Source organism: Telmatherina bonti (assembly GCF_933228915.1).
Source record: "Telmatherina bonti genome assembly, chromosome: 6".
Taxonomy (NCBI): domain Eukaryota; kingdom Metazoa; phylum Chordata; class Actinopteri; order Atheriniformes; family Telmatherinidae; genus Telmatherina; species Telmatherina bonti.
Window position 1 is genome coordinate 9,609,585 of NC_136624.1, and position 23,274 is coordinate 9,632,858.

General features: G+C 41.3%; 1 protein-coding gene across 1 annotated transcript in view; it reads right to left on the reverse strand.

The window, feature by feature from the left end:
• Positions 1 to 5,859, reverse strand: part of pdzrn3b (PDZ domain containing RING finger 3b) — a 102,122-nt gene extending 96,263 nt beyond the window's left edge. The window contains exon 1 of the mRNA XM_079241841.1: positions 5,053 to 5,859. Coding sequence (XP_079097967.1) covers positions 5,053 to 5,766 — 714 coding nt within the window. The 5' untranslated portion in view covers positions 5,767 to 5,859. The remainder of the gene's footprint in view (positions 1 to 5,052) is intronic.
• Between the last annotated feature and the right edge of the window lie 17,415 nt (positions 5,860 to 23,274).

Sequence of the window (23,274 nt, forward strand, 5' to 3'; positions counted from 1 at the left end):
AGAACAGCTGAGTCTGTAAGAGAAGCTTTGTTCTGCTGCAGGCGACATAATGAGGCTTCACGTTCACGCTCGTTACAGTTTGACTCTGATTCAACTCTGTTCCTACTCCATTCCCACTTTGTTCCCACTCTGTTCCTACTCCGTTCCCACTTTGTTCCTACTCCATTCTCACTCTGTTCCTACTCCATTCCCACTTTGTTCCTACTCCGTTCCCACTTTGTTCCCACTCTGTTCCCACTCTGTTCCTACTCCGTTCCCACTTTGTTCCCACTCTGTTCCTACTCCATTCCCACTTTGTTCCCACTCTGTTCCTACTCCGTTCCCACTTTGTTCCTACTCCATTCTCACTCTGTTCCCACTCTGTTCCTACTCCATTCCCACTTTGTTCCTACTCCGTTCCCACTTTGTTCCCACTCTGTTCCCACTCTGTTCCTACTCCGTTCCCACTTTGTTCCCACTCTGTTCCTACTCCATTCCCACTTTGTTCCCACTCTGTTCCTACTCCATTCCCACTTTGTTCCTACTCCATTCCCACTCTGTTCCTACTCCATTCCCACTTTGTTCCCACTCCATTCCCACTCTGTTCCTACTCCGTTCCCACTTTGTTCCTACTCCATTCCCACTCTGTTCCTACTCCATTCCCACTCTGTTCCTACTCTGTTCCTACTCCATTCCCACTCTGTTCCTACTCCTTTCCCACTTTGTTCCTACTCCATTCCCACGTTGTTCTCACTCTGTTCCTACTCCGTTCCCACTTTGTTCCTACTCCATTCCCACTCTGTTCCTACTCCGTTCCCACTTTGTTCCCACTCTGTTCCTACTCCATTCCCACTTTGTTCCTACTCCATTCCCACTTTGTTCCCACTCTGTTCCTACTCCGTTCCCACTTTGTTCCTACTCCATTCCCACGCTGTTCCTACTCCATTCCCACTCTGTTCCTACTCCATTCCCACTTTGTTCCTACTCCATTCCCACTCTGTTCCCACTCCGTTCCTACTCCATTCCCACTTTGTTCCCACTCTGTTCCTACTCCGTTCCCACTTTGTTCCTACTTCATTCCAACTCTGTTCCTACTCCATTCCCACTCTGTTCCTACTCTGTTCCCACTTTGTTCCTACTCCATTCCCACTCTGTTCCTACTCCATTCCCACTCTGTTCCTACTCCATTCCCACTCTGTTCCTACTCCATTCCCAATTTGTTCCTACTCCATTCCCACTCTGTTCCTACTCCGTTCCCACTCCGTTCCTACTCTGTTCCCACTTTGTTCCTACTCCATTCCTACTCCGTTCCCACTCTGTTCCTACTCTGTTCCCACTTTGTTCCTACTCCATTCCTACTCCGTTCCCACTCTGTTCCTACTCCATTCCCACTTTGTTCCTACTCCATTCCCACTTTGTTCCCACTCTGTTCCTACTCCATTCCCAATTTGTTCCTACTCCATTCCCAATTTGTTCCTACTCCATTCCCACTCTGTTCCTACTCCGTTCCCACTTCGTTCCTACTCTGTTCCCACTTTGTTCCTACTCCATTCCTACTCCGTTCCCACTCTGTTCCTACTCTGTTCCCACTTTGTTCCTACTCCATTCCTACTCCGTTCCCACTCTGTTCCTACTCCATTCCCACTTTGTTCCTACTCCATTCCCACTTTGTTCCCACTCTGTTCCTACTCCATTCCCACTTTGTTCCTAATCCATTCCCACTTTGTTCCCACTCTGTTCCCACTCCGTTCCCACTCTGTTCCTACTCCATTCCCACTCTGTTCCCACTCTGTTCCTACTCCATTCCCACTTTGTTCCCACTCTGTTCCTACTCCGTTCCCACTTTGTTCCCACTCTGTTCCCACTCTGTTCCTACTCCGTTCCCACTTTGTTCCCACTCTGTTCCTACTCCATTCCCACTTTGTTCCTACTCCATTCCCACTCTGTTCCCACTCTGTTCCTACTCCGTTCCCACTTTGTTCCTACTCCATTCCCACTCTGTTCCTACTCCATTCCCACTTTGTTCCCACTCTGTTCCTACTCCATTCCCACTTTGTTCCCACTCTGTTCCCACTCTGTTCCTACTCCGTTCCCACTTTGTTCCCACTCTGTTCCTACTCCATTCCCACTTTGTTCCCACTCTGTTCCTACTCCATTCCCACTTTGTTCCTACTCCATTCCCACTCTGTTCCCACTCTGTTCCTGCTCCATTCCCACTTTGTTCCCACTCTGTTCCTACTCCGTTCCCACTTTGTTCCCACTCTGTTCCCACTCTGTTCCTACTCCGTTCCCACTTTGTTCCTACTCCATTCCCAGTGTGTTCCCACTCTGTTCCTACTCCGTTCCCACTCCGTTCCTACTCCGTTCCCACTCTGTTCCTACTCCGCTCCTACTCCGTTCCTACTCCGTTCCCACTCCGTTCCAACTTTGTTCCTACTCTGTTCCCACTCTGTTCCTACTCCGTTCCCACTCTGTTCCTACTCCGTTCCCAATCTGTTCCTACTCCGTTCCCACTCTGTTCCTACTCCGTTCCCAATCTGTTCCTACTCCGTTCCTACTCCGTTCCCACTCTGTTCCGACTCCATTCTGACTCGGTTCAGACTCTTCCCTCCATGATAAATACTGACATGTGACGAAGAGGCATTTGCAGTTTTAACGCTTATTTGTCCATTGTGAGACACCGTAGTAAAAATGTGACTGCAGCATGTATGTGGAGCCACAGTGAGCAAATACAAATGCCTTATTTGGAGAGAATAAGAACATAAAATGGATTTTAGTAAAGTCATTAGAGACCAATAGAAACAGCAGTTTACGGTTAGATTAGATTTTTTGCTTTGCTTCATGCTGGAGCTTTAAAACTCATCTGACTGGTTTTATGGACAGTAAACTGGACGTCCTGGAGACGCTGTTGTCCTGCAGCATCCTGACACTGAGAGACAACAAAACAACAACTGTGTTCCAGCCCGAAGCGTCACATGACTGCTGTGCTTCGTTGTACTGCACCACATCACACATTCGCTGCTGGGTATCAACACACTAACTGGTTTGGAAGCGCAGCGTGGCTTATTCCAGAACGAAATGCAAGAGAGTTACTGGAGGAAGACATGAGACCGACGGTTACTGGCTGGCTAACGTCTAACAGTGTAACGCTTCCACCGTGTCATTCTGCAGGCTCGTCTTGTTTAAGGGCTCCTAGCGCCCCTTAACAACGCATCTAATCGCCGTAGACGACAACCGGCTGATGTAAAGGTAGAAATGAGTAAATTCTCTCTCTTTCACAGCTAATTTCTCTGGATTTGCTGTGTTTTGTGTGACCTTTTTCACAGTGTGGGTCACAAAGCAAACAATCCTGTTGTCTTACTGACGACATCGTCCACTGAGCGTCTCATTCCAGCCTGTGGCCTCTCTTCTGTGGATGATTTCCGAAACAAGTCCTGTGTCATTTAAACATCGAAAGGCTTTCCAAAGTGGGGAGTTTCTCCTCTCACAGGCCACGGGGAATAAGTGATTTCATGTTTCAGGACTGAGAGCTGCTGTATCAACTATAACTGGATATGCAACATAGCCTGCAAGCTCCTCTACAGCAGTGTGAGTGATTGCACCATCAACGCCGCTTCGGTGCTTCAGATGCACAATTTACCAGTCTACTGGAACAGTTTGCTGGGAACTGAGCCCATGACGAGCCAAGGAAACCAACATGGCAGAAAGAGGAGAAAAGACTTAAGTGAAAGATGTGTTGAGGGATGTAAAATTAAAGGATTTTCCTATTTCTCCAAACTTCTCCACATGCAAGTCTGCTAAATTCCTCCTCATCTCTACAACCAAGCCTGGTCCACCTGATCACCAAACGCTCCTTCATTAACTGGCTTATGACCTGCATCCTTTGTGATAGCTCTTAACATTTGAACCGTACAACGCCTCATATACAGGCGGCTGAAATGAGTTTCCTCCGCAGGGTGGCCGGGCTCTCCCTTAGAGATAGGGTGAGGAGCTCGGTCATCTGGGAGGAGAACAGAGTAGAGCCGCTGCTCCTCCGCATCGAGAGGAACCAGTTGAGGTGGCTCGGGCATCTGGTCAGGATGCCTCCTGGACCTCCCTGGTGAGGTGTTCCAGGCACGTCCCTCTGGGAGGAGACCCCGGGGAAGACCCAGGACACGCTGGAGGGATTATATCGCTCGGCTGGCCTGGGAACGCCTCGGGATCCCCCCCACAGAGTTGGCAAATGTGGCTGGGGAGAGGGAAGTCTGGGCTTCCCTGCTAAGGCTGCTGCCCCCGCGACCCGACCCCGGATAAGCGGCAGAAGATGGATGGATGGATGGATGGAACATCCCATTAAAGAATTTTTCTCTAATGTCTTCAGATTTACACACCTTGTGGACCAGACAAATGGATTTATGCTATTTTTAACACTTAGCTCAGAAGGCAGGAGGATAAATACCACTCCTCTCTCATTAACACATCCCCACCAGTGTGGGATTTCCAAATGCTTCACAACACCTCCCAAGAACCAGCGCGGATCGGACTGCCTCATGCAACCTTTAACTCCACAGGAGCTCTGGTTTTATCTCAGGGTCTGGGCGAATATCTGACAGCACAGAGTCAAAAACTGGGGGCTGTAAAGCTGGAACCTGTGCTCTGGTTGTGTACAGAACTGCAGTAAATATTTGGTCCCCCCACCCCCACACTGATTGCCAGCTGGCCAGAGGCACAGCTGACATCCATGTCACAGACCAGACAGACTCCTTCACATTCCTGACAATCTGGTTGTAAAGACATAGAGCTAAAAAAAATCCTCTAAGTTATCTGATGTTCATGTGAGCTGAGGAGAAACAACAGACAGTAACATGGAGGAGGACACATAAACCCCCAGAATGCAGTACACATGCTGGGAAAAAGATACTTTACAGGGCTGTAAAGGTGGTCGTGAAACATTTGCAAGGGTGGATGTCACCACGAGACAATGTCACAAGACTTGGGGGTCAAAAGAAGTTACGTCTCAGCAACCTGAAAGCATAGATGTACTTTTACCCCGTGCTTATAAACAGTTTTAATCTCTCAAACTTGAAGGGTTACCTTGCAGGAGAAAGCCACGGTCTTGGTGAGGGAGTCGATCCTCTCGCTGTATTCGGTGAATTTCTTCTGATATTTCAGCGCTGTCATCTGCAGCTCAGTGTGCACGGAGGACAGCTGTGCCAGCAGAGACTTCTCCCTCTCGTTGGCTTTAATAGCCTGCTTCTTGAACTCTCTATCCAGGATGATGAGCTTGCACTGCAGCGCGCTGTTGTGCGCCTTCAGGGCTCGCACGCAGCAGTGACTGTTTAACTTCTTCTCTTTGTGGCTGAGCATCAAGCCGCAGCCGCCGTCGCAAACCCCCACCGGCCTGTAGTCGCACTCCTCCCGCATGTGAGCGTCCACGTCTCGCAGGCTCAGCACCTCCTCGCATCCTTTATTCCTGCACTTGGCCGGAGAGTAGTCGCACATCTCGGCGTGCTCGGCCAGATGCTGCAGCTTCACCACCGCATCGCAGCCTCGCGCGTGGTTATCACATTTGATCTCCAGCTTTAGGATGAGGTTTTTCAGAGGCAGGACGTGGTTGAGCTCTTTGGTGGAGATCCTCTGACATTTGACAGGACAGCTGCTCTGCTGGACGACCCAAGGCAGCACGCAGCCGGAGCAGAAAACGTGACCGCACGGAGTCGTCAGCGGCTCCTCCAGGACTTTATTACACAAGTTGCATTTGAAATCCGGGTCCACGGTCCCCTTGAAGCGGTCCAGCTCGAATCCCATGTTCTTTTCCAAAGGAAAAAAAAAAAAAAATCCAAACTCAAACTTCCCACCCCCGAGGATCTGTGTCGGAGCTGTGGGGCGTTTAGTTGGTCATCGAAGCGCTCCCAGAGACCGACTACCAGCTCTGCTCAGACTCAGCTTTAATTGACCAAGACTTTGGTGCCTTTAGGTCCGCCTCGAAACAGTATCGATTACACTTCTTAAAAACTTTCTGAGCCGTAAAAACATTGTATTTTTTTTTTTTATCACATTTTCGAACAGAAAAACACTTGTTGCATCACTAAAAATATCCATAAAATGTAAAATGATTGTGTTGATTCTTGTTCCAGACGTTTCTAAAAGTTTAAAGTTGATGTTTCACTACAAAAAGTCGCAAATACGACCGTTTTCAGGTTTTAAATATCACGAATGACAAAGTTTGTGGGTTTAAGAAAAGTTTTGAGACTTTTTTTATGCAAAACACACGTAATTTAAACTTTTACTCACGTGACCCCAAGTGTTAACCCCACAATTCCGACGGTCAGTGAAGGCAACTTTGTTAATAGTTAGTGAAGGCAACATTTCTGATAGTCAGTGAAGGCAACATTTCTGATAGTCAGTGAAGGCAACACTTGTTATAGTCAGTTATGGCAACTTTGTTAACAGTTAGTGAAGGCAACATTTCTAATAGTCAGTGAAGGCAACATTTCTGATAGTCATGTGAAGGCAACATTTCTGATAGTCAGTGAAGGCAACTTTGTAAACAGTTAGTGAAGGCATTATTTCTAATAGTCAGTGAAGGCAACATTTCTGATAGTCAGTGAAGGCAACACTTGTTATAGTCAGTTAAGGCAACTTTGTTAACAGTTAGTGAAGGCAACATTTCTAATAGTCAGTGAAGGCAACATTTCTGATAGTCAGTGAAGGCAACACTGCTTGAGGCAAAACTGTGAAGGAATTTTCTACCGTAACGGTCCTACTTACTGCGCATGTCAGGTTTACCTCCACATCGTTGTTATGGATCGCCGTTAGTTATTGCTATGGCAACAGTTATTCCTCCTCGGCTCCACACACAAGAAACAAGACACACATATGCAACATTTTAATACATAATAAAATATAACATCCAAGGAAACATGACACTTTAATAAACACAAACATACAAAGAGCTCAAAAAGTCCAATAAAAGTGATGAACTTTCTGTTCGTCAGTCTCAACATCACAGAATTCAGTTTCTGCTTCTTCTTTTTTTCTTAAAGCAAAATTATCTTATTGCATTTAAACAAACAAACAAACAAACAAACCACATCTTAGTGGCAACCTGTGTTGGTTACTGTTTGTTCCAGTATGACACATCTCAGGATTTTTGCCGCCAAGGTTTGTGGTAGTGTTTCTCTACCAGCATCTAGTGTTATAATTTATTATAATTTTGTTGATCAAATGTGCATGTTAGCTGTTAATATGAACAAGCAGGTTCTCTTGAAATGTTGATATCCCCAATAAACAAAATCATGCTACAGTCCAGTCTGTCTTCTTCCCTCAGCCACGGCAGCTTGGTCCTTTCACACCGTCTCTCACTGAGATGCTCCTTCCGAGTTACCTGGATCTTACTAAGTTCCATTAGACCAGATGGATGGACAGTAATCACAGTAGGACAAAGCTCATGACTGTCACCAGATTTAAAGTAAAATCCGTCAGAAACGGACATCCAATGATGAAAATATCTTTACTTATTTTTGCAACCACATTGTTGATCTGAGTTGACCATGACAAAGTTCCATCAAATGCAACACGCAATAGTTTTTGCATCTCTAACTTGCTCCATAACCATAACCTTCTAAAGATAAGATTAGCTTTTTATCATTTCACAAAGCAGGCTTTGGTCCTGAATAACAGATCCTTGTTTTTGTAAAAGTTCATCAGTAAATATTAACATTTGCATGATTCCATGAATATTTACTATTAAAAAAAAAAAAAAAAGTGTGAATAATGTGCAAATGTGCCTAAACCACAAAACCCAAATGCGCCACCATTATTTACTTAAAATTTTTATTATTTTTCTTTTATTACTTAAAACCCTTTAGGTAACGGGCAACTGCTTTGTTACATCCAGCAAACAGCTGCATTTCTGAATCTATATGCAGATAGTTTGATTAGCAGCAGCTCATGATCTGTCACAGAGCCCCACTATTTAATTACTGTTAATCTGTCCTAAACAGCCATCCATTAGCTGGGTTGTTGTTGTACCAGTAGAATAATGATGACGTTTTCTGACAGGTAAAGCTGAATCTGCTTAAAAACAACATCTTCCAGTGTTTGCTCAAACTGGCATTATACTATAGGTCAACTTCACCAAACCCTTCTTTAATATTTTTTGGAAGAGGATGACCTTTGCGATTCTACATTTGAGGAAAGAGACCTTCTCTCAGACAAGAATTAAAGAATATGACACAGTGGCTCCCAGCTGAAGCCATTTACCATCTAGGTTATCAGGACCACCTGCAAACTGCGCAGATTTTCTGTTTTCTTTGTAAAGACGAAGAGGACTTTTCAAGAATTCAAACTGATAATGCAAGTTTATAAATCTTCAGTCACAACACTAAGCGAGCTCTGAGGGTTTGCACGTGGATTTAGAGGTGAAAGTTTAATGAAGTGGCAAAGAGGAGCCACATTTAGTGTGTGTTGCTCAGTCAGTAGATATAACTGACTGCAACGTCCAGCAGGATCATCATTCACTCTGGAAAGCATTAAACAACAGCTTTGACTCATTTCCAGTGTCAAACACAAAAATTACAGGTTTATTAATGCAGATTTATTTTTAATAGACTTAGTTTTGTACAATGAAAGTAAAAATCCTGCATTTGTGGCATTTAAGTGTGTCCTGTTACTGAATTCTTAAATGTTAGAAAGGTTAGAGAGCAGCTAACTGGTATAACAAACAGAAAACTGCAGAGTTAATGCAGAAAGTCTGTTGACCAGTTTGTCAAAGTGAAGCTGCTGGAATTGACTGGCTGAAATGTTGCTCTGGTTTTAACCCATTAACTGGTCAAACCTTCCCACCACCCTCCTGTCTGAACATGGGCCACATGCTACATAGCCTAGCGAAGCTAAGCTAGGCTAGGCTACTGAACATCAACATTTGTCGTCACCTTCAGTCAGTGATTAAAAAGCTGGAAAACAGTAAAAGCTTGTTGTTTTGCAAACACGCTGACAACGAACCTGCTGCAAAACAAGCAAAGTTTGCTCCTTTTCAGTTTTATAATATTAGAGTGAAGTCTACGGTAGCTGGGAAGTGCAAAACAAATTAAAATGTCAAAAAACACATTTCAAAATTCAAAAACAAAATTACATTTTGAAAACCAATCCAGAATATAAAAAGCATTTGTTTCCTAAAAATGTGAAAATGTTTCTTGAACTATAAATTTGTTTGTAAAAATGTATATTTGTTTCCTAAAAAGGGATTTCTTTTAGATTTTACATACAAATCTAAAATTTAAACTTGGTCTTTAAAATTGAAATTTGTTTTTTATATATTGTGGATTGGTTTTCAAAATATAATTTTGTTTTTGAATTTTGAAATGTGTTTTTTGACATTTTAATTTGTTTTGTACTTCCCAGCCACCGTGGAAGTGACACAACCTCTCGGTTCCTGAATTTACAACAGTCACTCAAATAACTGGAGACTTAAAAAAGGAGCAATAAATAAAAATTTGCAAAAATGTAATTTAGTATTATTAGACACTGTTTTTTCATTTAATTGAGTTGAAGAAAGAAAAACAAACAAACAAACAAACAAACAAATGTGTCCTGGACAAATTAGAGACTTTTTTGTTTAACAGTGGGACAAAATACCTGTCAACAGGTGCAGAAGTCTGACTGAGAGGAACAGAAAACACCTGACTGGAGCGGAAACATTAAAGGATTGTTCAACTAAATATGACTTTATGACTGATGTAATATGTAACAAATTATCTTATTTGTTTGCTTTAAAAAAATTTTTTTCTATTGAACCAGAATTAGAAAATAATGTAATGATTTTCATAAAAAAAATTTTTATTATTACTTTAGTCAATTTCAGCTTATTTTACAAACCTGCATCTATCTGACCAGAAATCTGCTTTCACAACTTCAGTTGAGACTTTTACTGTGATTGTCATCATAGATTGACAGGTGCTGACCTTGGATCCCATGTAGTACCGGTTGTTACAGGGGTGGCCAATGAAATTTCAGGGCTGATCCTGCCCCCCTCAAAATGGGGGGTTTGATGATGATAAACATGAGGAATATTTTCAACACACTATGAATAGAGACCCGATCAGCTGGAAGAGAATCATCATCAGTGTTTGAAGCTTAAAGTACAGAAAGCAAACTGAACCCCGTTCCTGGTCTGAAGGAATCAGTGTTAGCATGGAGGGTTAGTAGCTCTGAGTGAATCTGAATTTTAAATGAAACCCCTGCAGGCGAACTGGACCTGCTCAGTGAAGGAAAAGAGCTGCTGCTCATGCAGAAACACAAAGCCTGTCAGTCCTGACCTTCACTTGATGAGATACCCTTCCCGACGGTTAGCTCCTCTTTCGGAAATCCAGTTTTATGCAATGCCATGCTCAATAAAACCTTTCCACACGTGGATTATCCACAACTAAAAACAACGGCTCAACAAAGGCTTCACGGAAAGTGTGACAGAAGGTTTGAGCCTGACGGTAATCCATCACTGAGGCCTCAGATGTAAGAGAACATCCACAAAGACCCAACACGGCAAAGACTTTTCCTTTTCTTTTCATCAGGTCTAATGGAAAACAAAAGGCCCTGAAAACAGCAGCTATATGGCGTGTCAAGATATGTCAAATGTAATAATGTTTCAAGGTGTCATTTACTGATCAAAAACTGAGCTAAAAGCAACAGCAGAGTGAAAAATGAAGCTCTGCTTCCCAAAGGAATGAACTTGGTGAGCAGCGTTTAGGTACTGCTAATCAAACACACTCGATGAACTGCTATAAAACCAGATGTTTTAACAGTTTGCTGGTTTGGAGAAATTCAGGTGTGAGTTGATACAAAGCCAGGGAGGAACGTTTTTAGCACGTCGTAGAGAGACAGCTGTTGCTGCCCATCAATCTGGAGGGGTTTATAAGACCCTTTCCAAACCAAGTAGAGTCCATCTTTCCACAGTGAGAAGGAGAAGACAGCTTCGGTCTCTGCAGGAGTGGATGTCCCACCAAGTTCACTCCAAAGTCAGACCATGCAAAGTGCTGGCCTCACTTAGCATGCTAGGTTTTAACCCTCTGATGCATAGTGTCAACTACAGGGGAAGCCTACGTTCAGGCTGTTTCCCAGTTTCTGCACAGTTGAGGAAGTTTTGTCCGTAGATGGGTCACTTCAGTGGATGTCTGTGAGTCATCCAATACACTGCTACTGAAATAAAAAGTCATATTTACAAAGTAAAGTACATAAACATACATTATAATTACCGTATTTGACTCAATAATAAATAGGACAAGAAGATAATACAGCTGTATTTTTTAAAAAGAATATTCAAACTATTTTTTTCATAATCATTTTTCAACCAGGATCATTTCCACCTGTTTCCAGGATCTGTGCCTTTACAACAAGACGAAGCTTGTCAGTAGAACGTGGTGTAGACAGTAAAGGCAATCTGAAGACTGAACAGATTAAAGAAAATATTAGTTAAAATACAATGTGAATGTTATAATGTCAAAAAGAGGCATGAGTCCTCTCATCTTTATTTTCTCACCTCAACATTACCACATGAAATCAGTTTTGGATAAATGAAGAAAACAAACCAGAGTATCCCACAGTATCCCAGTATCAGTTCAGTCTCTGACTGAAACCTAAAGGTTCAGTCAGATACAAAATAAATGGAGTCCAGCAATGGCGCCAAAGCTTCCAGATGTCCCAGATGTGTCCAGTGGAGACCTTAAAGAGGCATAACTAGAACAGAAATAATTCACAACAGTATATTTATTCATTCATTCATTAACTGGTTAGTCGAATGAAGGGTTGCAGGGAAGCTGGAGCCTATCCCAGCAGTCTTTGGACGAAAGGCAGGGTACACCCTGAACCGGTCACCAGTCCATCGCAGGGATTAGTATATTTGGAGAAATCCAAACACCTTATAGCAACATGGTGTCATGTTCTCAGCTCTGCTCTGGGTTAATCAGTGGATTCAGTTCACCTGGGATCACCTGATTGCCACTGTTTCTTGCCATGGTTTCCACTCTGACAACCAGTCCAACTCATTCCACCTGGGTTTCCCAAATGGCCGCCTGGTCTCCACACTATATAACCTCCCCTCATTGTCTCCTTCTCTGCCAGATTATCCGCACAGCTTCCTGCCTAGTTGAAATCCTGAGTTCTCTGACAGTCTTCTAGATTGCCAACCAGCTTTGATTCTTGGATTTCCCGTCTTGCCTTGCCCTTATCGGATTCCTCCTGCCTGTCCTGGACTTCTGGATGTCGACCCACACCTTGCCTATGGACCTCGAACCACGCCTGTTGCCTTGATAAGCACTGTTTGCTCCTGGATACTGGCCACTGCCTGATCCCTGACCTTGTGGGTTTTTCAGCTTCTCTCTGATCTTCAGGACCAGCCAAGTCTCATCAGACTCATCCCCTGGCTCTAATAAAACTGTCTTTTCTACTTCTCCTGTGTGTGGTTGAATTTCCACAGTCTCTTGGTACACATGGTGGTGGAGGGATGATGATCTGGATACCTTCCAGTTGTAAAAAAACAAAAACTCCTCTCGAGCTAGAGCTTGGCTGAAACATGGTCCTGATGATCCCAAACGCAGCAGCATCTCTACAACAGAATGGTTGAAACAAAGAGTCGAGGTCTGGACATGAATCCAAGTTCAGGCCTCTTCCAGGTTAAAGTGCTTTGTTGGGACATTACAGAAGTTTTACAAGAAACTTTGAGGAGTTGGACAATAAATTCCCCACAATTATGTGAGAGACTGATAATTTCCCAAAGATAATTGATCCTTTCATGCATCATGTTCACTACAGTGGAACCTATTAAAAGGCTGTTTTCTGGTAGAAGTAAGCTGGTATATTTGTAATTGTGCAACTTCACTGGACATTAAAACAGTCGCCCAACATGCTGCCAATCAACGAAGAAAAAACAAATATAGTCTAAAACTTTGCATACATGTAATTACCAACCAGGGGCGGATTTAAGAGATTTGGGGCCCCAGGCAAAGGCAGGCATGGGGGCCCCATGCCAAATATTGCACTTTCTACTCCACTACGGTATATTATTTAACAAACAGCCAGTGTAAAAGTCTCTTTGCTGGCTGAGAGGACCGTGCATAATGACAGGGAAAGGTTGCTTCACTCAATGGTATAAACTGATCATTTATTGTGACGAGTCATTCATTAAGTCACAGATCAACTCACTGACCGCATCACACACACAGATCACATTAGGTATTAGTGCGCCGCCCTATATACCTGAAGGGGTGGCCCCGAGACACACATAATCATTGTGCTGACAGTTTAGCGAATGCATTTTAATCAAAAACACAATTTTTGTTAGTAATAGGTAACTAGGTAATAAATAACCATAATGTGTGACAAGTTTTATGGGGCCCTAAAGAACTGGGGGCCCTAGGCAACTGCCTCGTTTTGCCTGATGGTAAGTCCGCCCCTGTTACCAACTTCACCCTAATGATAAACAGGACAAGAAAATTATACCAGTATTTTTTTCATAAAATATTTCGAATAAGAGAATAATATGTTTATAGAATCGATAAAATAAATGACTAACAAGTCAAATAATGTTCAAGACAAGTATCTTTGTACATGTGTGACCCTAAACAGCCACCCACCCTGTACAGAGGAGATGGGACTATACACATATTTCATAACCTTTGCACGGAGAGATGTTTTACTTTGTTTTTCACATGAATGTATACAAAAAGCAATGGATGGTCTAAGTATAGAGAGGATGGGTAAATTGGCAAATTGTTTGGTTTTTTTTTGCCATTCTTGCACATCAGCTTCATGTAACTGTTTATTACTTCACGGCTGAAGGTTCCCGTCAGATCTTGTGCTTTTGTTCAGGGTTTACCTCAGTCTTCTACTGTAATAACTGTGTTTAAAGCTGCTAAATCAATCCACCTTGCTCTGAACCAGCCTGTGATTTCTTATTTCAGCCTGTATGTCTGCATATGGCTGTTCACTGTGACAGTAGGTTGTCTGCTGGGCCTCAGATGGAGGAATGTTTGCTCTTAAAATGGGGAGAGAATAAATAAGCAGTTGTTTTTATAGACTGTGTTGGACTTTGAGCAAACAGGAAGGTTGACCCTGAAGTTTTTAGGATTTCAGGGTAGAGATTTTAATAGAAACTAAAATGAAGGTCCTCTGCTGAGGAATGTCTTATGAACAGAAAGTGGCAACAGGGACAACGTGAACAAGTCTATGCTGGGTCTGGCCAAAAACAGACAACATCCCAACGGAGATAAGAGATAATCCCGCTCCTCCAACCTAAACTGTGAGTGAAGGATCAGGACAGACTGGATTTAAAGGCTCCCACCAGACCTGCAGTTCAAAATAGAAATGGGAGATAAAACCCAGAGATTACAGCTTTTTGACTTCTTATTACCAGACAGAGGTGTTGGAAGACGTGAAACATGACTGGACCCAAGCTGCATGAAATGTGCTCCAAGTCATAAATTTACTTCCATGCGTAACTCGTTCAGCTACAGCTGTGCTGCAAACGCACTACAATGTGTGTGTGTGGGGGGGTTTCCATGGTTTTACATCAGGTTAATTCCTCATTTCCTTTGTGGTTCACATCACAAACGTAAAGGCGAGGTCTCACCCTGACAGTTTGGACTCGATTCACTTCTCTGTGCAAACCAATGATCCGTCTTACAGCTCTAAACGCCATCCTCTTCTTCAGAACCACCTTCTGCACACTGCAAAAACTCAGCCTTAACAAACAAGAAAAAAATACACCAAAATGAGGTAAAAGTTGCTTAAAATAAGATCAATTATCTGCCAACAGAACAAGAAAATTTGTTTTGTCAAGACTTCCCAAAAAAAAGTAAAAATACTCTTAAAACAAGAAGAATTTTCTGGCATAAAAACAACTAAGAATTATCTTACCTTTAAAAAAATAAGCACATGAGTACTCATTTTAAGATTTTTTATTTATTTATTTTTCTATTTTATTTTAGTTCATTTATTTATTTTTTTTATTTAAGCAATTTAAGATTTTTAATCTTACTTAGATTTCAGTTTTTGCAGTGAGACCCCTTCTTAAATAAGTGGCATGGATTAAAAAAGGTGGAAACATTCAGAGGTTTTTGCTCCATGTTGACATGAAGCATCACACAGTTGCTGCACATCATGATGAGGATCTCCCGTTCCACCACGTCCCAAAGCTGCTCTGCTGGATGTAGATCTGGTGACTGTGGAGCCGTTGGAGGACTCGGTGTTGGAAAGCAACTAAACATGGCCCGTGACATGAGGCTGTTTGGAGTTTAGCACTCATCTTTTCTTTTCCCTTAATATACCAAAACACAATGGCCACGTGGGAAACTGTAAAGATGAGTTATAGCTTATTACCTTTCCCATCTCGCCGTGGTTCCCCGTGCACCTGCAGCTCTCCCAGGAGTCAGTTATACTGTTAAAGCTGAGGCGAAGCCTCCAGATGATTTATACGTCAGTAGTGAGCAAACACGAGTCACTAATTGTGTTTTTTTCACAAGGGGGAGATGTCGTTTTCTGGCTCTGGCGCCGTGAGTGAATGAGTAACTTTAAAGGTTGTTTGGAGAGGTGACCTTCCAGACAGGCTGGACTTGTGTTTGGAAAGCAAGTGACATTTCCAAACACGCCAGACGGTTAAATAACAGCTGAAACCTTGTTGGTCTGTCATGACGACACACAGCAGCTTAGCTGTCAGAACATCCCAACAAGCATAAACATATACACGTGTAAATGGTAGATTCCACCACACAGGAGTCAGCGGGGTGCAGCTGGAAGAAACTCTGCAGCACCCCCCCCCCCCCTCCCGCTGTTAATCACCGAGCTGAACGACGTGGGCAGTAGATGCCAGAGATGGTGAAAAGGTTGCATGTGAAGTATTTGCTTCAGCTAAGATCTTTATCAGACCTGGTGTGCAGAAGCAAAACAAGCGTTCGTCGTTGCTTCCCAGCTGCCTGCTATCAGGGTGGCAGCATGTGAGTCAGTGAAGGCCACATTCACCCAGATGTAGAAAAAATGTCCATTTTACACTAAATCAGTGGAATTCAGAAGAAAATGTGAGCTGAATCTGAACTAACTTTTAACGACAGAAGCAGATTATGCAGACTGTGTCACTAACCTTTGTGGTCTTCAACTTTTTATGGATCTAAGCAAAATAATAATTAAACTATTACTAGTTGTACTGGCTGCTGATAGTACTTATGCTACTATTATAATAATTACTACTGTGAGAAAGCCTGCTCGCTACATCCTGCTTTGTACATGAATGAACAACTCCTTCAGCTGTTTTTATGATTATAATTATTGCAGTGAAGTTCATGCTTTGGCTGCTCTGCTTGTTGACTAATTTCTTATATTTGAAGATTTGGATTAATCAGGAAAAGAAACAAACTAAGGAAACAATCGACTACAAAACAAAATGAAAGTCAAAGATTATAAAGAAAAGGTTTTAATTATAATGCAGAAAATCATGGATGATATTTCCAACCTACACTGCAAAAACTCAGCCTTAAAAAACAAGAAAAAAATGCAAAAATGAGGTAAATTTTGCTTAAAATAAGATCATTTATCTGCCAACTTAACAAGAAAATTTGGCTTGTCAAGACTTCCCAAAACAAGTAAAAATACTCTGGCATAAAAACTAAGAATTATCTTACCTTTAAAAAAAATAAGCATATGTGTACTCAATGTAAGATTTTTAATCTTACTTAGAGTTCAGTTTTTGCAGTGTGATCAGTGTTTAAGGTGAAAATTCTTACTGGCATTATTTCTGTCTGCACGCAGATACAGAACGGCTCTGCAGTCAGATACTGAAAGCAAATCTTTCAGCAAGGATGCTCACGGAAAATGTTCTTTAAGTTAGTGACAGAGAAATATTTCATCTGTAAATATGAAGCATAAAAAGCATGCAAAGCCTCATATTTGCACCAATGTTTGTAAATGCAGGAGTGAAACAGCTTCTCCTCTCTAACTCTGGCGTCAGCTTTGTCACAGAACAGAGCTGTGAATCTGAAAACACCGTTCACATCCACACCTCTGCACAATCCCCATTTCTCTGTCAATAGTTTAACCAAGCAGATCACCAGGCTCGTTCATTCAGACGGAGAGTGGCAGGTGGAGGAAAAAACGGCGTTGTGACAGACTGAAAACATGAATCCTCACAGCTGCTGAGTTCACTGTAACCAGATGCAAACCTCTCTAGGACTCTCATGTCTATACCTGAAGTAAATCACACCACAGTCAGGGTTCTTTGTATTATCATTAAGCAATCAGGATAAATTAGCCTTCTGATTTTTATACTTATAAATGAACATTTAAATATTATGTTTAAGGAGAATGAGTGAACTGAGAGAGACCAGAATATATAATAAAAAGTCAGTAAGATGCTCACTTTCAGTGCGAGGACGCCTGTATTATTCTGAAATAACTATTTTTTCATGTACTCATGTTGGATTTTTTTCCTGTTGTTGTAGATGAGAGGAAAAGCTCAGCGTTCATATATCACAATTCTCAGTCTGCTTTATACCTGAAACGTATCTGCACAGTTTTCTCTGTTACATATCTCACGCAAAGCCGTCGGCATTTTTCAGATGGAGCAGCATAATAATGCATTAGTTACAGAGGTTTCCAGGCACAAGTGAGCAATATTAGCACCGGATGAGGTACACTGCAGGAGGATGAGGAGAGGAGGGGGAAGCCCTTGAGAATCTCCAATCAAAAGTTCCTCTCTGAAGCCGCTGAAGCACTTCTGATTTTCTGGAAGCTCTGTTCCCAACGACTACATCAATAACACTGAACTAAACTTGGCACATCCTATGTCTGCAGCTTATTACAGCAAAAATCCTTTGAGATAGAAGATAAAATGAATGAAACGTGGTTTAAATGCTTCAATTTCACTATTTAATGCTCAGTATGTTTTATGTAGTTAGATTTTTGCAGAAAAACCCGTCTTTCCTTCATTTGGATCTACTGTCTGCTTACAGCTTTAGTTATGAATGTGTTTACATGGTTGGACATGTGTTTGAAAACTTCTGGTTACTATTTTGCAAACCCAAAACAGATCAGTAATGCAAAGTTTTAGTTCATTACAGATGGCATGAAGCTAATTTAAGTCCTGCTTTGCATCAGAAACCAAATTTCATTCGCTGAAATACATTCATGTCTCATGTCAGGCTTGTAATCCTTAAAAAACAGTTTAGGTAAAGTTTTACTTTTGAATGTTGTCATTCCTTCAAGTTTCAGCTGTTTTGTCATCCATTCTTCCTTCAAACATGTGTTAACATGTGCAAAAGTATGAGGTTGTTGTCCTCCCAGTCTGGAGACCAGTCAGGAGTCCCAGATGAAAGGTCCCTTCTTCCTTTCTGAGGTGTACACGATGTTTTACCTTCTCTTGGGAAATGTAGGGATGTCCTTAGAAGAAACACCACTTTGAAGGCAGCCACAGATCCAGATCCGGGCCTTTGGACTTGTTCCTGAAGGCTGAAGTCGTTTTCATGTTTGATTTGAACACGCAACACCCACTTTCTCCAAAAGTCGAAATGTAATACTGGTTTGATGGACTGCATACTTAGATGTGTGATGGTCCATCCCAGACTCATTAGAGAGGATTCTGGTCCTTTCGGAAAAAGTTTGGAAAGTTTACGAAGAGAAAACTCTTTACTGCCGTTTGAAATGCCATTTCTGAATGTATTGTAGCTCTTGATAGAAATATCCCCCAACAATGTGGTTATATAACTTATAAAATTGTCACTTTGGATTATAAGGAAACAAAATCTTTTAAAATATCTAAATGAATCACTATCAATCACTGAATTTCACTTTAAGTTGTAACTCCTTCTTTCTGGTGTCTTTGTCGTGTTATAAATGACTTATTCTTCTGAATCTCTCCTTATACGCTTGAGTTTAATATCAAGTTTTTAATAACTTGTTTCTATTTCCAGCTCATTGTTGGCCTTGAATTGCTTTGGCATGCAGATATAAGGTGCGTTTTGATTACGCCTAGAATTGCACAAAAACTAAATATTACTGTAAAAAAAAAAAAAAAAAAAAAAACGCTAATAGAAACACCTGTTTAGAAAAAAGTCTCAAATATAAAGTTTTTACGCTCATTAGGTGTTTTTTTTTTTTTTTTTTTTTAGACATTTTGATATAGAAACATCACAAAAAAGTAATGGAAACACTATTACTGTATTTACGTGTCCCTGGATGTGACATGAGGGTTTTATTTCCAGTAAAGATGGTGTGGTATGAAACAAACTGTGAATTTCAAGAGTTTTAGAAAACATACTCAGGGAGAAAAGCTTCGAAAAGCTGAAGCAAATTCTCTGTATCAACTAGAAAACTCCAAAACAACGCTATGTGGCTACCGCAGATCTCCTGAAATCTCATGAGACGGATGAGATTTTATGAAAACTGAGGCTAATGCCCTAAACGCTGTTCAATGGAAACGCCTGCAAATCGCAATTGTTGTTTGTCGAAACCTACAAATATCACTTTTATTTTGTAAAAATTTTAATGGAAATGCAGCTATAGATGCATTTAGAAACAAATAAACAAAGACAGAATATTGAATATTTTAACCATCCATGGTGAAGGAAGATTGCATTTGCTAAGTGCAGCTATTCAGAGATAGCTTTCTTTCCTGGACACTCAGGATTTATGTAGATCAAAAACACTATTTTAATGTGGAATAAAAGTCCCGCTCAGTGGTATACATCAACATTTACTCTCTTTTTTATTTTATTTTTTTTAATAAAGCTCATCAAATTAAGCTTTAAGATGTGTCACCAAAAGTGCAAGCAACAACCAAGTGACTAGCTTGTTAGCATTAGCATTAGTCAGCAGCTATAGGGCTAACTTCACAAAACGCAGGGATTCATAGCTGCTGAAAATAGTGGAGAAAAGTGTGACTTTGTATTCCTCCACTCAGCAGAGAAATGACTCCATATGAAATCACATGTTGGATGTATAAACAATCAGCTGTTTGCTAACGTGTTTTCTGCTAACACAGCTGCTGCTTGGTTTCGCAGTTCTTTCTGTTTCACTGATCAGCCGGCGGCGTGGGAAAAGCTGTTCGCTGCTCTCATCTAACACCTGAAGCAGAGTGACAGCAGAGCTGGAGCTGCAGATAAAAACTGCTGTGCTGAAAGCTTGTTGATAAAGAGAGCAGCGACCGTGAACCAGCAAGCTGGGACCGTAGTGATGACAGGTCAGCAGGCATAGTTCACACTCCTACCAACCGTTCAATCATGGACCATCAGCGTTATATAAACACAAATGTTTACATTTATCAACCAAACCATTCCTGATGGTTTTTATACCTTTAGAATAAAAGTTTAAGTGAATCTAATCGCAGAGTAAATCAGATTATCCACAAAATGCCACGGTGGAAAGATTTAAAAGTGAAATTACTGAGTCCTCTTACTGACCTCAAGCGGTCCAGGTCCTGTTGCTGCAAAACGATCACCATTCCTCCACCACCATGCTTGACAGCTGACGTGTTTATGCTGATTTACAGCGGTTAGTTTGCTCCATTTTGGTCTCACCTGTCCAAAGATTTTTCCAGAAGGCTTGTGGTGTTTGTCCAGATGTAATTTTGCAAACCTAAGCCGTGCTGCCATGTTCTTTTAGAGAGAAGAAGCTTCTACTCAGGATCAGCCTGGCATTATGACCCAGACCGACACACATATACAAACATATATACAACAAGAACTAATCATACACTGCAAAAACTGAAATCTAAGTAAGATTAAAAATCTTAAATGGAGTACACATATGCTTATTTTTTTAAAGGTAAGATAATTCTTAGTTTTTAAGCCAGAGAATTCCACTAGTTTTAAGAGTATTTTTACTTGTTTTGGAAAGTCTTGACAAGCCAAATTTTCTTGTTCTGTTGGCAGATAATTGATCTTATTTTAAGCAACATATACCTCATTTTTGTATATTTTTTTCTTGTTTTTTTAAGGCTGAGTTTTTGCACTGTATTTTTCCTGCTTTAGCGGATCAGCTGGTAGAGCAGGTCCATTACTGAAAGGTTGGACTTCAAATCCCACCAGTTGATCTGTTGTAGGATCCTTGTACAAGCAACTTTAGCCTCCTTTCCTCCATCGGCGTTGCGTGAATGTTTTGCAGGGACTGACTGCCATGCTTCTGTCATGTAAATCAGATTTTCTTCATGCATTTCTGTCTGTATAATAACCAATATTTAAAAATTTAATTTAAAACCTGAAATAAAAGCAATCGTCATCCAGGAAAGTTTAATTTGTGATCATAGCTAAGAATTTCACCTCTTTCACCTCCACGGTCTTGTTTTGAAAAAATAAACAATAAATCCAAAAAATAAAAGAAAAACCAGCTTAAATGTATACAGAGCTTTTTACTTGCAGGAGTGTAGAAAAGGTCATCCTTTTAGACTGCTGAGGGACATTTCCTGATACACTGAGCTCCTTTTTCTCTCTCTTTATCTCTCTTAAATTCTGTTCAAATAAGAAAATAAACAAAACAAAACAATATAAATAAAAATAATTAAGCCAAATACAGAAAAAAAAAAAAAATTATCCACAAAACAATGTGAAGTGAAGAAAGTGAGACATGAGGCCAGTAAGCGTGACCACGGTGTAGGAAAACTGAAAACCCTTCACCTGAAAGGTTTTCAGAACCATTTTAATAAAAGTGATTTGTTAAACTGGAAACATATATCAAGTGGCAAACGCAGGAATAACTGACTGGCAACGCCACTGCAGGGTGTGTTAACGAGGACAAAAGCAAACAGCCTGATTGGAGCAGCGGTAGCAGCTATTTCTGCTGCGCTGCTGGGAGGTGGAGAGGGGGGGCTTGTTAGGGATAATTCAATATACATGGAAACAAGGCAATGGTCTGTGTAAGCGACATTAGGAGCTAATCGGAAACAAGCCCCCTCTAATTAGCCATTACCAAAATAACAGACTGAGGTCATAGTTATGGCTTTCCCTTATGGGGGATGCTGCTCTGCGTTTGACTTCAGCAGCAGCTGACATGGACTATTTTTAGCCTTTTGCTTATAACATGCATAATCACACGACTGTTGTCATTCTGTGCTAAACACAGGTTGCTATCCTGTGGAGTCCATAAATACAGATTGATGACAATATTTGTGGTCATTTTGTGTCTTTATTTCCATCTGTGGCTCATAGTTTTCACATTCATCATCATGATGTGTCTTGTAAGATGATTTAAAGGTTCAGGGACTGGAAACTCGTTGATTAAACCATTAAAGAGCCATGATAGCTATCTTTTTCTTTTAGTAAAGTACTACTGCATTAACTCACTGTTTTATTTCAAACTTACACTGAATAGGAAGATGCCGTGTCATATATGTCCATGCACCAGTCAGGATGTTGTATAAAGCCAAGCTTTATGGTGGCTGTGAGGACGTTTGCTTCCATTGTCAGTATATATCACATCTTCTATTTCTACCTTAGAAAAGAAGTATCAGGGGGTTGTAGCACACATTGTAATAAATCTTATTTAATTATCTTACATTTGTCATATAGGCGGCTAAAGAAAAAGTCTTGACTCCAGGAGCTGCGTGCCGTGTACAGCTCTCTCACCGCCCCACTTCACATGCCTGAGAGGCAAATACCTCAACTCTGTTTGGTCCAAAGAAGCCTTCGCCTGCCAACGCCGCTGCTTACCTGGCCGGATCAGATGGGGAATGGAGATAGAGCCTCTGCTTATGTTCTTTGGAGCGATGTGAAAACAAACACACCTCATTTCCACAGCTGAAGACAGCCTTCTCATAAACACCGTCCAACAGGGGGGAAAAGGCTGTTCTTTTTATTTGGCAATTTTAGATGCCGGTTGCTCTGCTTTGGATCAATCTGGAAGATAAAGATGACAAAAGGAGCACTGTGTAGGCCAATCTCCCAATTACAAGCTTTAATTTACAAATATTATGTAAGAAAATATGTTAATTCTTGGTACAAAACAGAAATACCCCATTTAACATTCCAGTTTCTGACCTATTTGTACAAATGAGCAGGGCTGGAATAACGTCTGCGTTTTGGTGGAGGAATATAAAGACATTAACCTTTAGAAAGTCCTGTTCTGTAGCTATAATAGCAAAGCATCTTCCTTCTGCTGCAAATAGCACAACAGAGAATTAACATCTCTGAAAGCACAGGATTAAAACATAAATATCTTGCTTGCAAAAGTGTTCATTTCATACAAGAATTTGATAAGAGAGTAATTGAAATGGATTTCTTTATGAAAGTAATTGCAGAAAGACAAACCATGAGGCTGATCTGAACAAAAACAGAGAATAAGTTT